The following is a 16,173-nucleotide window of genomic DNA, read 5'->3' as shown; positions in this document are numbered from 1 at the left end:
TCAAATGACGCATACTCAAACAGATTGGTCCACAGTTTAATTCTCTAGCAGTGAGAGCTAAATGAAACCAGAGTAGGGGAGAGCTGCATCTTCAGAAATATCTAGAAAAAAATCTCTCGTAAAATCTCAGCAATGAATTTGCCACATTGAATGTAGTACACACAGCTGCAGTCCAGACTAGTGAAGGACGCCAAAGCAGACTTACAAATGATGGGGTAGAACACTCACACTTAACGTCAGGAAACAGACTAATAAATTAGACACTGGAACATTTACACACTAGTCTGGTTAGAAAAACTCTGAAGCACAACAAAGTAGAAAGGCAGCAGCTGGACAAGGTTTTAGTTCACCCAGAGTTAACCATGTTCTAGTCTAGCAGTCCACCAGTTCCTACAGCCAGTATATCCCTTGTGAGAAGACAGTTTGATGTGTAGGCCTATGCCTGCTGGATGCCATTGAACAGAAATATTCTGACCATTTTGTAAACGTCTGACTCAATGTGAGTACTGACGCGGTCATTAAATGTATACAGAGCCATAGGTTACGTTTCCTCGGGTTCAGTGCAGTTTACAGGTGATCGAAACCTGTACATTCACCATTGGGTTGGTGTGAGCAGTTCCAGTGTGTACCACTAGGGGGTGTAACGCACCTGGAGGCCAGGTGCACTTTGGCCAATCCCTTCTCTTCTGGCCTGTGAGACTGATCAGACACAGGCAATAGTCCCTCCAAACCACTTTACATGGTCCATATCAAAACTATTCCAAAGCATTAAACTCCCTACAACTGCTATGTGTTTTATAGAGGCTACTTTTGACAATGATTTCTAACAGAAAATACTGGTTGAGAAAAAGAGGCCCTTGTTTACTGATATACTAGTAGGCTACACATCCATTTTCAGATGACCTCTGAAAGCTGATTTAACCATAGGTCCAGTCCAGAATCTGGTCAACAGTTGGGCTAGAGATTTTCATCCTGCTATTATACTGACCGGCTAGGGTGTTTACAGACCTGTCAGTCAACCAAACTAGATGTTACCGGGCAGAATAGGGCAAAGATTGTGTGTATTGGTACATACTGGATTAATTGAACTGGAGCAACATACAAACACATCCATACCACACATTTACTAGATTCATACTGAATAGTGATTCAAATCACTGGGATTGCAACAAAAAACATGAAATATTTTCTTCATTCTGTTCCTAGATTTGTTGTCACCCATTGAGGACCCAGTGTCCACACTGAATAATAAGAATGCCCCTGGATAATGGGGGCATTCTGGGTAAGCAAAATCCATAGTCTTTTATAGAGTATCATATATACAGGAATAAATAATGAGTCATCTAATGGTCCAGGTGGATAGGTTAATAAATCCATCCACAGTCTGATGAAAACAACTCCCTTTTTCCCCTCAGAGAATGTTCTAGTGCCCTCAAACTCAACTCTGGACCGCGAAGCCAGTGTCACTGCATTTGTGTCGTTGTTCCCCTCTAATCAGGGACTGATTTAGACCTGGGACACCAGGTGGGTGCAATTAATTATCAGGTAGAACAGAAAACCAGCAGGCTTCAAGCCTTGTAGGGTAAAAGTTGAATACTCCTGTGGGTCTGTTGAAGTAGTGGTACTTTGCCAAAGCAGCAATGAGTACCAGTTGTACCAAAGAGCTCATATTATACAAACGTCCCTACTCATTCAAAGAAATTCACATTGTGATTTCTCCGATATCCCTCTTCTGTTAAAAACACATTTGTTCCTGATCTATGTTCCATGAAAGGAGTCAGTGAGGCAGGGTTGTTGATAAATGTTGTATTTACAACCTGTGGAATGACTTGGTTATCTCCTGGTCGTCCTCTGACCCTTTTGCTTCCAGAGAACTGCTTTATCACATTCACCATCTTGTCCAACGTCAAGGTGAGGCCCGTTCTCACATATGACGGGGCTACCACTGGACACATGGCCTTAGGGGCTCCTCTACCCTCCAGGGTCCCATTCACACGTGTGAGGGCGGGGCAGGTTTGTGGTAGGACCCTGGTGGCAGAGCTGCCCCGGGGTGTCCCGTGAGGACCGTGCTGGCCTCGATGTACATGGAGGGGGGCACAGTGGGCTTGGAGACCCAACAGGGGCAGCAGCGAGCAGTGAACCTCCTCCAGGACTCCAGGGTCTTCCCAGACCAGATCCAAACCCCTGACGTGATGCCCACCACCAGACACATGAAGTACTTCAACATGAAGACGGCGTAATCAGGCCCCAGACCCAGCCTCTGTCTCTCAGCCTGACAGGAGCAGGATAGAGCCCGGTCCCAGCCAGGCCTGTAGTGCTGTTCGTACACCAGGCAGGCTACTACTATAGTAGCAGGAACGGTGTAGAGCACCGTAAACAACCCAATCCGGATCATCAGCTTCTCCAGTTTGTCCGTCTTGGTCCCTCCCTGTTTGATGATGCTGCGGATGCGGAACAGAGACACAAAGCCCGCTAGGAGGAACAGGGAGCCGGTGAAGAGGTAGACCACCAGGGGAGCTAACACAAACCCCCGCAGGCTCTCCAGACTCTGGTTCCCCACGTAGCAGATCCCCACCACCGGGTCTCCGTCCACAGAGCTCAGAGCGAGGACCGCGATGGACTTGACACTGGGAATCAGCCAGGCAGCCAAGTGGAAGTACTGGGAGTAGCCAGCGATTGCCTCATTGCCCCACTTCATGCCCGCGGCCAGGAACCAGGTGAGGGAGAGCACCACCCACCAGATGGAGCTGGCCATGCTGAAGAAGTAGATGAGCAGGAAGACCAGGGTACACAGGGGTGGGCCAGTGGTGTCATACAGGATGTGCTGCTGGTCTCCGCTCCCAGCGCACGCCACCCTCTCGTGACCCGCCACTAGTCGTATAATGTAGCCCAGGGAGACAAAGAGATAGCAGGCAGCCAGGAAGATGATGGGTCTCTCAGGGTACTGGAAGCGCTCCATGTCGATGAGGAAGGTGGCCACGGTGGTCAGGGTGGAGACGAAGCACAGGATGGACCACAGGCCGATCCAGAAGGTGGTGAAGGTGCGTTCGTCCTGGGAGAAGTAAGGGTGGTGGCAGGGCTGGGCACAGTTATCCACAGGGCCAGTGTGGACACGGTTGTATAAGGGGTGGGCGTCTTTCTTGATGGGCACCAGAGGGTCCCGACAGCGGCAGTCCCGGTCACACTCCTGGGGGGCGGGGGGCTTGGGGGCGGGCTGCCTGCGGCGGGTGCCCTTGGGGGTGGGTTTGGGGAAGGGAGGGGAGAGGGTAGTGGTCTCGCTACTGTTCTGGTCCATACACAGAGTCTCGTCTCCCAGCTGAGGCAGCTGCTCACAGCTCATCCTCTCTGGCCACTCAAAACCATACTGGATCATGAGGGGGGAGCAGCCTCGCTTGGCCCGCTCACACACAGAGCGGCAGGGGGGCAGGGGCTTCTTGTAGTCCTGCAGACAGATAGGGGTGTACATGGAACACAGGAAGAAGAGCAAGTCTGGGGAGCAGCGGATGCGGACTAAGGGCCAGAACTGATGGACCTCCAGCCCCACCTCCTCCTGGGTGTCGTGGTTGAACTGGTTGGGCATGTAGGTGAGGTTGTACCCAATGCCCTTACACATGGGAACCGTGATGGGCTCGCACACTATGTCCTTGGAGGCAGCGTGCGCGAGCAGGGGCAGCTGGGAGAGGAGCAGCGCGAGCAGCCAGCGGACGACACCACACAGCGGGGGTTTGACTGTGGTCGCCATGGGGAAGTGGGATATTTCCGTAGAAAAATTACAGGAATTGCGTTGTGGACTTAGGTATTTTCTAAGCTCAGGCTTTCCTTTCATTTATGACTGCATCTCCGACATATGAAATCCCAGGAGAGCGTAATTGCTCCAGCAGCATGTTCACAGTCCTCTGTTCTATAAATCACAGACAAGTTTCATTCCAGACCGCAGGACGCGCATTCTCTTCCAACAGCATGAGCACCTTTCGAATGAACCATGGTGATTAGAAATGCAGCAGCCAAGATCCGAAAAACCCCGAAATAAAGTGCCACTGTTTTATCCAATAAATCTTGTGAGGATTTCGGGAAGATGGACTATGAACACCAAGCCGACCGAGGCTCTAAATAGGTTGCATTCAATTGAAAATCATTCACCAAGCTTTGCAATTACTTAAGTTGACAATTAATTTACACGTTCCTTGCATTTCGGCCACGCGTCAATAAATGTGGTAACTGTAACCACAGGCTTAAACAAGAAACTATTTTATATTCCTCCAGTTTGTATTCCGCGTGACAGGTGAAGTCGCCCGTGCGTTGAAAAGAGGAACCCTCTCACCGCGTCTCTCTGAACAATAAAAACACTTGGAAGCAAAACGGTTAGAAAAATAATCTCAATGTTTCTCTCCGCTATGGTGCCTAACACGTCCCGTGCGTTTCATTTAAAGTCCACATTCAAATCCAATAAAAACAGAATCCGCTCCTAATGCAGCCGCTCTCGGGGTCTGAACCTCGGGGTTGAAAACAGGTTTCGGATAAACGTCCATTTACGCTCCTCTCTCTCCAAAGTTTGGGAAACTCGTTGCGCTTTCCTTTGTCCAACCAAATGTATCATCACTTGGACAACCCCAGAGTCGTCTCATTGAAAACTTCAGCACTTGTTTTCCAAACTTATCTCCAATGATTGTAAGCAGGTATCGCTGTGTCTCGCTACACATCTCAAAGTGCTTGCCAAAATAACTCGCTCCGCTGCCCAAGAGGAAGAGCCCCCTCCTGCTGCAGAACGCCCACCTCATCCACAGCGCCAGCCCTCGAGCACTCAGTTCTATTGACCAAGGACTGTTTGGATAGCTTCACCACGCCTACTCGCACTCCGCCGCGCTCCGCCGCGCTCCTTGTACCTTTTGGACTAATCAGGACCTGAGTTTGAGCTACAACGTTGACCAAATCAGTTCATTTCTGGATTACCAAAATGTACCGGATGTGGAGGGACAGGTGGCGTTTAGAGACATTAACGCACCTGCACCTCAAGCTGTATACTGTATATGCACCGTGGATAAAATGAATAAAGAGAGTCAATGTAGGGACAAATGAAAGGTGGGGATCATATTGGAAAGTTTTTTCCGGGTTCCTGTACTGCATAGGTGTTTACCAGTGTAAACATTACCAATGTAATCCGTTAAAAAGTTACTAGTTAACTGTCCTAAATTGTAATCAGTAACGGAACTTTTGGATTACCCAAACTCAGTAACGTAATCTGATTACATTCTGTTACTTTTAGATTACTTTCCCCTTAAGAGGCATTAGAAGAAGACCAAAATGTATGTTACCAATTGAAAGACATCTGTGGCTCAGTTGGTAGAGCATGGTGTGTGCAACGCCAGGGTTGTGGGTTCGATTTCCACGGGGGGCCAGCACAAAAAAAATAAAACATAAAAAAAGGCATGAAAATGAAATGTATGTATTCACTACTGTAAGTCGCTCTGGATAAGAGCGTCTGCAAAATGTAAATCTATTGCAGGATAAATCAATGTTAAAGTTTCCATATATGGATAATACATTTTACTTTATGGGTTGGTTACATTTACATTTTTAGTCATTTAGCAGACGCTCTTATCCAGAGCGACTTACAGTGGTGAATGCATACATTTCATACATTTTTTTTTTTTTTTTCTGTGCTGGCCCCCCGTGGGAATCGAACCCACAACCCTGGTGTTGCAAACACCATGCTCTACCAACTGAGCTACAGGGAAGGCAATGTAGGCTACAGGGAAGGCAATGTGGTTATGTAGGCTTCTTCTAACCCATCACTTTCTACTACATATAATAATACAATTAAATTATATCTTTCCATTAAAAAACAAAGTCTATCAGAATTCCAGAAATATTGAAGTATAGATTAGCCAAATTGTTTTACCTGAGCATGACCCAGTGGCGATTTTAGCAAACAAAAAAAACAAAAATAATTATCCATGCCAGCAAAGCCACTATACAACACTAAACAATACATTAATTGCACTATAACGGTGACAAACGGTGCCCACAAACTGTTAGGGCCTACATAAAGCTGTCCCAACAGCAGTCCCAACAGCAGTCCCAACACCTTACCACTGCTACACCTGGCTCTCAGAGGAACCTTGTCTGGCAGCGATTCAGTCTCATTTACTGCCTTTTTAAAAAACATAGCCGATATGGCTGACTTGTTTAAACAAATGTGGTTTCTACTGACAATTGAGATGTACAAACTATGGCATAAGAGAACGATGAGTAGATAAGATGCAATCCGATTAAGACATTAATGAGCGAGCTAGGAAGGACGTTGTCAATATAACGATTTGTTCAGCACTTTTGAAATGTACAGCGACATAATTCAGAACATGGGCAGTTCTTACAGTATTCTCCCTGTACACCAAGTCAGAACCATAGGATAAATAACAGGGCCATATATGCAGACAATGAAAGCTCTTACAATATTCAATGATTGCATTTCTCTAAAACAGGCTATAGGCTAATTAAGAGGGAGAAAGGGACCATATTATTAGCATGAGGCACATGGGTTACTAACAGCTTACTACATAACATAGCAAGTAATGTTATTACTTTCTTAGCTACAGTATACATATCTCCATGGCATATTACATCATTTATGCAGCAACATTTTGGACTCACCTTGTGCTGTGCTCACTTCCTTCCAAACCACTCATTGATGAATTTGCAATTTCCAACTTGATGTGGATTGTTTATGTCTAATGGCACCGATATGTTTTATCTATAGTTTCTCTTCATTATTTATCTTCACATGACAAGGATTGAAAAGGATTTGCCAATAGATTGTAGACTTGATTCATGATGATGACTGCTAGCTAAGATTTTGAAAGTATGATGTTGACATGATCAGTCTAATCAAAGCTACTGTACATAAAACGTGATTAGACGTCATTCTGTGGCCAATGACCTTGAGCCTTCTTGGATGGGCACTTCTAATGTAACGCTATGTCAGCAGCCAAAGGGCTAGAATTTGCGAGGTCTCCCCTTACACTTCACAATGATGTAGTTTCCCTATGAGTGACAGAACACTCAGCCAATCACGGCGCAACGCTCCGCATTTTCCGCTGGCTGCCCCACCACCACAGAAAGCACTGAGCTAGAATGAAACACCTGCATTTTGGAGCTGCCTTACTCAAGAAAACACAAAAGAGACCATGTTTGTATGTGGCTTTATTAACTCAATGATATATACATATATATATTTTTACATTGTTTGCAAACTGGTATGTGACATGTATTAATGCCAAAATAAAAGCCGCACTTGTATTCCATAGGCTTGGATCCGCACTGCAGCAAGACCGCATTTTTCACTGGCTTCAAAACTGGTTTCAAAAACAATGATTGACAGACAGCTTAAACTTCTTGAATTCAACCATTATTGGGTTCAAATACACATTTAGATTTGTGAACAGCCATCCACAACAACCACAATCCGTAAGGCGCAAATCGCTAAATGAGAGAGCAGCAGTGATTCACATCAATACGCTATGTAGATATCAATAATAAGTGATATCCATATCACCGTAGACTGCACCACTGCTGTCATCCTTACCTCCAAGCATTTACTCAAGTTGGATAATCTTTGGATGCCGACAGCAGTCGCACCATTGGAAGACATAGCTTGGACTGTAACCTACAAAAGCCTATTCCTGCTCTTTTCCCGCGATCCATCAAACACATTTGGTGTGTCATCACAGTGGTCTATCTCTAACTTGTGGTCAGACTCGCTCAGGTGGAACAAACTTAAACTTGGGCCTTTTTTCAATGCTGATTTGAATGTCATTGAGAAAACAGAAATGTAAAATATTTTTTTTCACAAACATCCTTTCTGAATTTAAAAGTAATCCTCTAAGTAATCATCTAGTTTTTCAAAAGTATCTGTAATCCAATTACAATATTTTTGCTGGTAACATAACGGATTACAGTTACCATTTGTTGTAATCCCTTACATGTAATGGATTACATGTAATCCGTGAGTGTTTACCCTGGAGGTCATAACAGATTACAGTTACTGTTTTCTGTAATCCCTTACATGTAATGGATTATGGTATCAAATACATCAACACACATGGTTTCCGGGCATTATTATGAGCTGTTCTCCCCTCAGCAGCCTCCTGTGCAAGGGACCCATTCCTGCAGCCTGAATCATCAACACACACCTGCAACAAACAAAAAACATAGGTAGGGAGGTAGATTGGGAGAGAGGTTGGTAGGTAGGTAGGTAGGTAGGGAGAGAGAGAGAGAGAGAGAGGTTGGTAGAGAGGTAGGGAGGGAGGGAGGGAGGTAGGTAGGTAGGTAGGGAGGGAGGGGGAGAGGTTGGTAGATAGGGAGTGAGGGAGGTTGGTAGGTAGGGAGGGAGGGAGGGAGGGAGGTTGGTTGGTAGGTAGGGAGGGAGGTTGGTTGGTTGGTAGGGAGGGAGGGAGGGAGGGAGGGGGGGAGGGAGGTAGGTAGGTAGGTAGAGAAAAAGGTAGGTAGAGAGGGAGATAGGTAGGTAGGTTGGGAGGGAGGTAGGTAGGTAGGTAGGGAGGGAGGTTTGTAGGTAGGGAGGGGGGAGGTTGGTAGGTAGGTAGGTAGGTAGGTAAGTAGGGAGACAGGTTGGTAGGTAGGTAGGTAGGTAGGTAGGTAGGTAGGTAGGTAGGTAGGTAGGTAGGTAGGTAGGTAGGTAGGGAGGGAGGGAGGTTGGTAGGGAAGTTGGGAGGGAAGTAGATAGGTAGGTAGGTAGGTAGGTAGGTAGGTAGGTAGGTAGGTAGGTAGGTAGGTCGGTCGGTCGGTCGGTCGGTAGGTAGGTAGGGAGGTTGGTAGGCAGGTAGGGAGTTTGGTAGGGAGGAAGGAAGGTAGGTAGGTAGGTAGGTAGAGAAAGAGGTTGGTAGGTAGATAGGTAGGTAGGTAGGTAGGTAGGTAGGGAGAGAGTTTGGTAGGGAGGGAGGGAGGTAGGTAGGTGGGTAGGGAAAGAGGTTGATAGGTAGGTTGGTAAGTAGGGAGGGAGAGAGATTGGTAGGTAGGTAGGTAGGTAGGTTAGCAGGGAGACAGGTTAGTAGGGAGGGAGGTAGGTAGGTAGGGAGGGAGAGAGGTTGGTAGGGAGGGAGGTAGGTAGGTAGGTAGGTAGGTAGGGGGGGAAGTAGGTAGGGAGGGAGGGAGGTTGATAGGTAGTTAGGTAGGTATGTTGGTAGGTAGGTAGGTAGGGAGAGAGAGAGAGAGAGAGAGAGAGGTTGGTAGAGAGGTAGGGAGGTAGGTAGGTAGGTAGGTAGGGAGGGGGAGAGGTTGGTAGGTAGATAGGGAGTGAGGGAGGTTGGTAGGTAGGTAGGTAGGTAGGTAGGTAGGTAGGTAGGTAGGTAGGTAGGTAGGTAGGGAGGTAGGTAGGTAGGTAGGGGGGGAGGTAGGTAGGGAGGGAGGGAGGTTGATAGGTAGGTAAGTAGGTATGTTGGTAGGTAGGGAGAGAGAGAGAGAGAGAGAGAGAGAGAGAGAGAGGTTGGTAGAGAGGTAGGGAGGGAGGTAGGTAGGTAGGTAGGGAGGGGGAGAGGTTGGTAGGTAGATAGGGAGTGAGGGAGGTTGGTAGGTAGGTAGGTAGGTAGGTAGGTAGGGAGGTTGGTAGGTAGGGAGGGAGGGAGGTAGGTAGGTAGGTAGGTAGGTAGGTAGGTAGGTAGGTAGGTAGGTAGGTAGGTAGGTAGGTAGAGAAAAAGGTAGGTAGGGAGGTAGATTGGGAGAGAGGTTGGTAGGTAGGTAGGGAGAGAGAGAGAGAGGTAGGGAGGGAGGGAGGGAGGGAGGTAGGGAGGTAGGGAGGGAGGGGGAGAGGTTGGTAGGGAGGTAGGTAGATAGGGAGTGAGGGAGGTTGGTAGGTAGGTAGGTAGGTAGGTAGGGAGGTTGGTAGGTAGGTAGAGAAAAAGGTAGGTAGGGAGGGAGATAGGTTGGTAGGTAGGTAGGTTGGGAGGGAGGTAGGTAGGTAGGGAGAGAGGTTGATAGGTAGGTAGGTAGGTAGGTAGGTAGGTAGGTAGGTAGGTAGGTAGGTAGGTAGGTAGGTAGGTAGGTAGGTAGGGAGGCTTGTAGGTAGGGAGGAGGTTGGTAGGTAGGTAGGTAAGTAGGGAGACAGGTTGGTAGGTAGGTAGGTAGGTAGGTAGGTAGGGAGGGAAGTAGATAGGTAGGTAGGTAGGTAGGTAGTTTGGTAGGGAGGAAGGAAGGTTGGTAGGTAGGTAGGTAGGTAGGTAGATAGGTAGGTAGGTAGAGAAAGAGGTTGGTAGGTAGATAGGTAGGTAGGGAGGTAGGGAGGTAGGTAGGTAGGTAGGGAGAGAGTTTGGTAGGGATTGAGGGAGGGAGGTAGGTAGGTAGGGAAAGAGGTTGATAGGAAGGTTGGTAAGTAGGGAGGGAGAGAGATTGGTAGGTAGGTAGGTAGGTAGGTTAGCAGGGAGACAGGTTAGTAGGGAGGGAGGTAGGTAGGTAGGTAGGTAGGTAGGGAGGGAGAGAGGTTGGTAGGGAGGGAGGTAGGTAGGTAGGTAGGGGGGAGGTTTGTAGGTAGGGAGGGAGGGAGGTTGATAGGTAGGTAGATAGGTAGGTAGGTAGGTATGTTGGTAGGTAGGTAGGTAGGTAGGTAGGGAGGTTGGTAGGTAGAGAAATAAGTTGATAAGTAGGTAGGTAGAGAGATAGGTTGGCAAGTAGGTAGGTAGATAGGTAGGGAGTGAGTTGCTGCTTACGAACCCAAGAACACCATCTCCACCGTCAAACATGGAGGGGTGTTTTTCTGCTAAGGGGACAGGACAACTTCACCGCATCAAAGGGACGATGGACGGGGCCATGTACCATCAAATCTTGGGTGAGAACCTCCTTCCCTCAGCCAGGGCATTGAAAATGGGTTGTGGATGGGTATTCCAGCATGACAATGACCCAAAACACACGGCCAAGGCAACAAAGAAGTGGCTCAAGAAGAAGCACATTAAGGTCCAGGAGTGGCCTAGCCAGTCTCCAGACCTTAGTCCCATAGAAAATCTGTGGAGGGAGCTGAAGGTTCGAGTTGCCAAACGTCAGCCTTGAAACCTTAATGACTTGGAGAAGATCTGCAAAGAGGAGTGGGACAAAATCCCTCCTGAGATGTGTGCAAACCTGGTGGCCAACTACAAGAAACGTCTGACCTCTGTGTTTGCCAACAAGGGTTTTGCCACCAAGTACTAAGTCATGTTTTGCAGAGGGGTCAAATACTTATTTCCCTCATTAAAACGCAAATCATTGTATAACATTTTTGACATGTGTTTTTCTGGATTTTTTTGTTGTTATTCTGTCTCTCACTGTTCAAATAAACCTACCATTAAAATTATAGACTGATCATTTCTTTGTCAGTGGGCAAACGTACAAAATCAGCAGGGGATCAAATACTTTTCCCCCCCACTGTAGGTAGGTAGGTAGGTTGGTAGGGAGAGAGGTTGGTAGGTAGGGAGGGAGTTTGGTTGGTAGGTAGGTAGACCTATAGGTAAGGTAAACCACAGGCATGCTTTGTGTGTTGACCTAACAGGACTGAGTCTAAACATGCATGACAATGGGTCAAACACGCAAGAAACCTGCCCTGTGTTCACATGGAGGTGCTCTTCCACAAAGCATGGATGTGTCCCAAATGGCACCCTATTCAGTACACTACTTTTGATCAGAGCTCTATGGGTCGTGGTCAAAAGTAGTGCACTATATAGGGAAGATGGGGGCCATTTGGGACAAAGGCCATGTTTTCACTCTTAGCCTGTTTCTCTTGACCTGTCTCTTTAAGGTCAGGGAACATTCATACAGGATAGGGTTGATATTTTCTCACACAACTAGATTTGCTCTCCTTGTCCTATCCCTCAAACAGACTCCAACTATAACCATGGGTTGCTACTCTGATATAAACTGACTGTACAATGTTTACCTAATTGCTTTGAAATACAAAGTACACCACATACCATAGGCGTAGATAGATAGCATTAGCATGGGTGTGTAGTGTGGTTGATGTGTGGGTACTAGAGTATACACCACCAACAACACTACATTACAGCATTGCTTAGGAGAAAAGTTATGGTTTCTTTACTATGTGCAGAGTTGAGGAATGTTTTGGAATTCTTTGTGAAGGAGTCTCTCTCTCTCTCTCTCTCTCTCTCTCTCTCTCTCTCCAAGAGTGTTGAGGCTTTCTGAAGTCCAAAGGTCTTTCAGGGCGTCTGACTGACTGTGTGCGCATCTGTCTGACTGACTGTGTGTCTTTCATAACTGTCAAGTCAAGCATTTTTATTGCTTGTTAATACCCAGATTCCATTGGCTAAACTGCGTGTTACCAAGATACATGAGTCGATAGAAAGCTCCACATTCCTGAAAGCCTCTGTGGTAACAATCATAGACAGTGACACATACACACTCACACTAAAACTTTAAAGTCCACACACACGCTTGGTCACTCTTGCTAAATGTCCCTGGTGCCTAAGATGTTTGATTAAGACTTGACACTGAAGGAACACATTCAAACCAACCCTGACCTGCATTATTGACCAATCTGCTAACCAATGGTTACAGAGCACAGCATATCAACAGATCTGACAGCTATGCACACCTAGCCATCAACTGCCCACACAGGCAGTGCTGCTCTGTGATTGGTTGTTGTGTCAATCTGTCCAATCACTTGATTGTCATTTCTTCTTTCTCTGGAATCAAAACAACCACCTGAACTCACCTACAAAAAACACACAGTAATGATTGTGGGCTCCATTTCAGTTAACTTGGGTATGTGAATGAAATGGAGTGCTGTGGGACATTGATCCCCAATCTGGCTCTTCTGTCCACACTCCTCCCTGGCGCCTCTCTCCCTCCCCTCTCACCACCTCCCTCCTTCCAGTGCCAGGGATGAGCCTGCGTGCCCGTACAGGTGTCTACACAAAAGCCTTTATCCTACTCCTCATTCAGCCTCCTCCATAGAAACACACCCGCACACAAAAGGCTGATGACACAATGTTACAAATGTTCACGTTTGTAAATGCATTCTCATTTTCCTGTCTCCACTCTTCCTTCCTCTCTCTGGTTTATCCTTTATGTACAGAGACATGAGGTCAGGGTTACACAATACCAGACACAATTACTCATAACACCCCTAATCCCACGTTTAGGGAACAACAACCATGTGTAAATCCCACATTTTGTGTGATAAAATGATGTAAATCCAATCTCATTTTTATAATAGCAGTATTTCGCATAACAGTCATATTTTCTTTCTACAGTGTTGTCACACAGTGAGGAGCCTCAGCCTATAAGTAGGGCCAGAGTGTTTCCTGGTTAGTTGACATGGTAAAAGGTAGAAAAAAACCTGACCCTATTTATAAAACATAACTAGGGCCAGGAATATACCCTAACTAAATATCTCTATCCATGAGCCTGGGCCCTGCAAACAACTCAATAACATGTTCAGACTTTTAGTCAGAGGGCAAAGAGAGCATCAGTAGACAGAGGGCTGTGAGAGTTTATAGAGGGGGTTGGGTTGGGTTGTAACAGGTTATAGAGGGGGTTGGGTTGTGTTGGGTTGGAACAGGTTATAGAGGGGGTTGTGTTGGGTTGTAACAGGTTATAGAGGGGGTTGGGTTGTAACAGGTTATAGAGGGGGTTGGGTTGTAACAGGTTATAGAGGGGGTTGGTTGTAACAGGTTATAGAGGGGGTTGGGTTGGGTTGTGATAGGTTATACAGGGGGTTGGGTTGTAACAGGTTATAGAGTGGGTTGGGTTGGGTTGTAACAGGTTATAGAGGGGGTTGGTTGTAACAGGTTATCGAGGGGTTGGGTTGGGTTGTGACAGGTTATACAGGGGGTTGGGTTGTAACAGGTTATAGAGGGGGTTGGGTTGTAACAGGGTTTGAGGGGGTTGGATTGTGACAGGTTATAGAGGGGGTTGGGTTGTAACAGGTTACAGAGGGGATTGGTTGGGTTATAACAGGTTATAGAGGGGGTTGGGTTGTAACAGGTTATAGAGGGGTTGGGTTGGGTTGTGACAGGTTATACATGGGGTTGGGTTGTAACAGGTTATAAAGGGGTTGGGTTGTGACAGGTTATAGAGGGGTTGGGTTGTGACAGGTTATAGAGGGGGTTGGGTTGTGACAGGTTATAGAGGGGATTGGGTTGTAACAGGTTATAGAGGGGGTTGGGTTGTAACAGGTTATAAAGGGGGTTGGGTGGGTTGTGACAGGTTATACAGGGGGTTGGGTTGGGCTGGGTTGTAACAGGTTTTTAGAGGGTTGGGTTGTGACAGGTTATTGAGGGGGTTGGGTTGGGTTGTAACAGGTTATAGAGGGGTTGGGTTGTGACAGGTTATAGAGGGGTTGGGTTGTGACAGGTTATAGAGGGGTTTGGGTTGTAACAGGTTATAGAGGGGGTTGGTTGGGTTGTAACAGGTTATAGAGGGGGTTGGGTTGTAACAGGTTATGGAGGGGTTGGGTTGGGTTGTGACAGGTTATACAGGGGGTTGGGTTGGACTGGGTTGTAACAGGTTTTGAGGGGGTTGGGTTGTGACAGGTTATAGAGGGGGTTGGATTTGGTTGGGTTGTGAAAGGTTATACAGGGGGTTGGGTTGGGCTGGGTTGTAACAGGTTTTGAGGGGGTTAGGTTGTGACAGGTTATTGAGGGGGTTGGGTTGTAACAGGTTATAGAGGGGGTTGGGTTGTATTGGGTTGTAACAGGTTATAGAGGGGGTTGGATTGTAACAGGTTATAGAGGGGGTTGGGTTGTAACAGGATATAGAGGGGGTTATGTTGTGTTGGGTTGTAACAGGTTATAGAGGGGGTTGGGTTGTAACAGGTTATAGAGGGGGTTGGGTTGTAACAGGTTATAGAGGGGGTTGGGTTGTAACAGGTTATAGAGGGGGTTGGGTTTGGGTGGGTTGTGACAGGTTGTACAGGAGTTGGGTTGGGCTGGGTTGTAACAGGTTTTGAGGGGGTTGGGTTGTGACAGGTTATAGAGGGGGTTGGGTTGGGTTTGGGTGGGTTGTGACAGGTTATACAGGGGGTTGATTTGGGCTGGGTTGTAACAGGTTTTGAGGGGGTTGGGTTGTGACAGGTTATTGAGGGGGTTGGGTTGTAACAGGTTATAGAGGGGGTTGGGTTGTAACAGGTTATAAAGGGGGTTGGGTGGGTTGTGACAGGTTATACAGGGGGTTGGGTTGGGCTGGGTTGTAACAGGTTTTTAGAGGGTTGGGTTGTGACAGGTTATTGAGGGGGTTGGGTTGGGTTGTAACAGGTTATAGAGGGGTTGGGTTGTGACAGGTTATAGAGGGGTTGGGTTGTGACAGGTTATAGAGGGGTTGGGTTGTGACAGGTTATAGAGGGGTTGGGTTGTGACAGGTTATAGAGGGGTTTGGGTTGTAACAGGTTATAGAGGGGGTTGGTTGGGTTGTAACAGGTTATAGAGGGGGTTGGGTTGTAACAGGTTATGGAGGGGTTGGGTTGGGTTGTGACAGGTTATACAGGGGGTTGGGTTGGACTGGGTTGTAACAGGTTTTGAGGGGGTTGGGTTGTGACAGGTTATAGAGGGGGTTGGATTTGGTTGGGTTGTGAAAGGTTATACAGGGGGTTGGGTTGGGCTGGGTTGTAACAGGTTTTGAGGGGGTTAGGTTGTGACAGGTTATTGAGGGGGTTGGGTTGTAACAGGTTATAGAGGGGGTTGGGTTGTATTGGGTTGTAACAGGTTATAGAGGGGGTTGGATTGTAACAGGTTATAGAGGGGGTTGGGTTGTAACAGGATATAGAGGGGGTTATGTTGTGTTGGGTTGTAACAGGTTATAGAGGGGGTTGGGTTGTAACAGGTTATAGAGGGGGTTGGGTTTGGGTGGGTTGTGACAGGTTATACAGGAGTTGGGTTGGGCTGGGTTGTAACAGGTTTTGAGGGGGTTGGGTTGTGACAGGTTATAGAGGGGGTTGGGTTGGGTTTGGGTGGGTTGTGACAGGTTATACAGGGGGTTGATTTGGGCTGGGTTGTAACAGGTTTTGAGGGGGTTGGGTTGTGACAGGTTATTGAGGGGGTTGGGTTGTAAAAGGTTACAGAGGGGGTTGGTTGGGTTATAACAGGTTATAGAGGGGTTGGGTTGTAACAGGTTATAGAGTGGTTGGGTTGGGTTGTGACAGGTTATAGAGGGGTTGGGTTGTGACAGGTTATAGAGGGGTTGGGT

At 47.2% G+C, this 16,173-nt stretch overlaps 1 protein-coding gene across 1 annotated transcript; it reads right to left on the bottom strand.

Annotated features, from left to right (window-relative positions):
- Positions 1-22: 22 nt before the first annotated feature.
- LOC106582378 (frizzled-5) lies at positions 23-4,908 on the bottom strand. The gene has a single exon (XM_014165437.3). The coding sequence runs from the start codon at positions 3,824-3,826 to the stop codon at positions 1,991-1,993; it is 1,836 nt and encodes a 611-aa protein (XP_014020912.3). The 5' UTR covers positions 3,827-4,908; the 3' UTR covers positions 23-1,990.
- Between the last annotated feature and the right edge of the window lie 11,265 nt (positions 4,909-16,173).

The sequence above is a fragment of the Salmo salar genome, chromosome 21, assembly GCF_965601325.2.
Source record: "Salmo salar chromosome 21, fSalSal1, whole genome shotgun sequence".
In the NCBI taxonomy this organism is placed as follows: domain Eukaryota; kingdom Metazoa; phylum Chordata; class Actinopteri; order Salmoniformes; family Salmonidae; genus Salmo; species Salmo salar.
The sequence above is the reverse complement of the archived record's forward strand: the minus strand, read 5'-3'. Positions and strand labels throughout refer to the sequence as shown.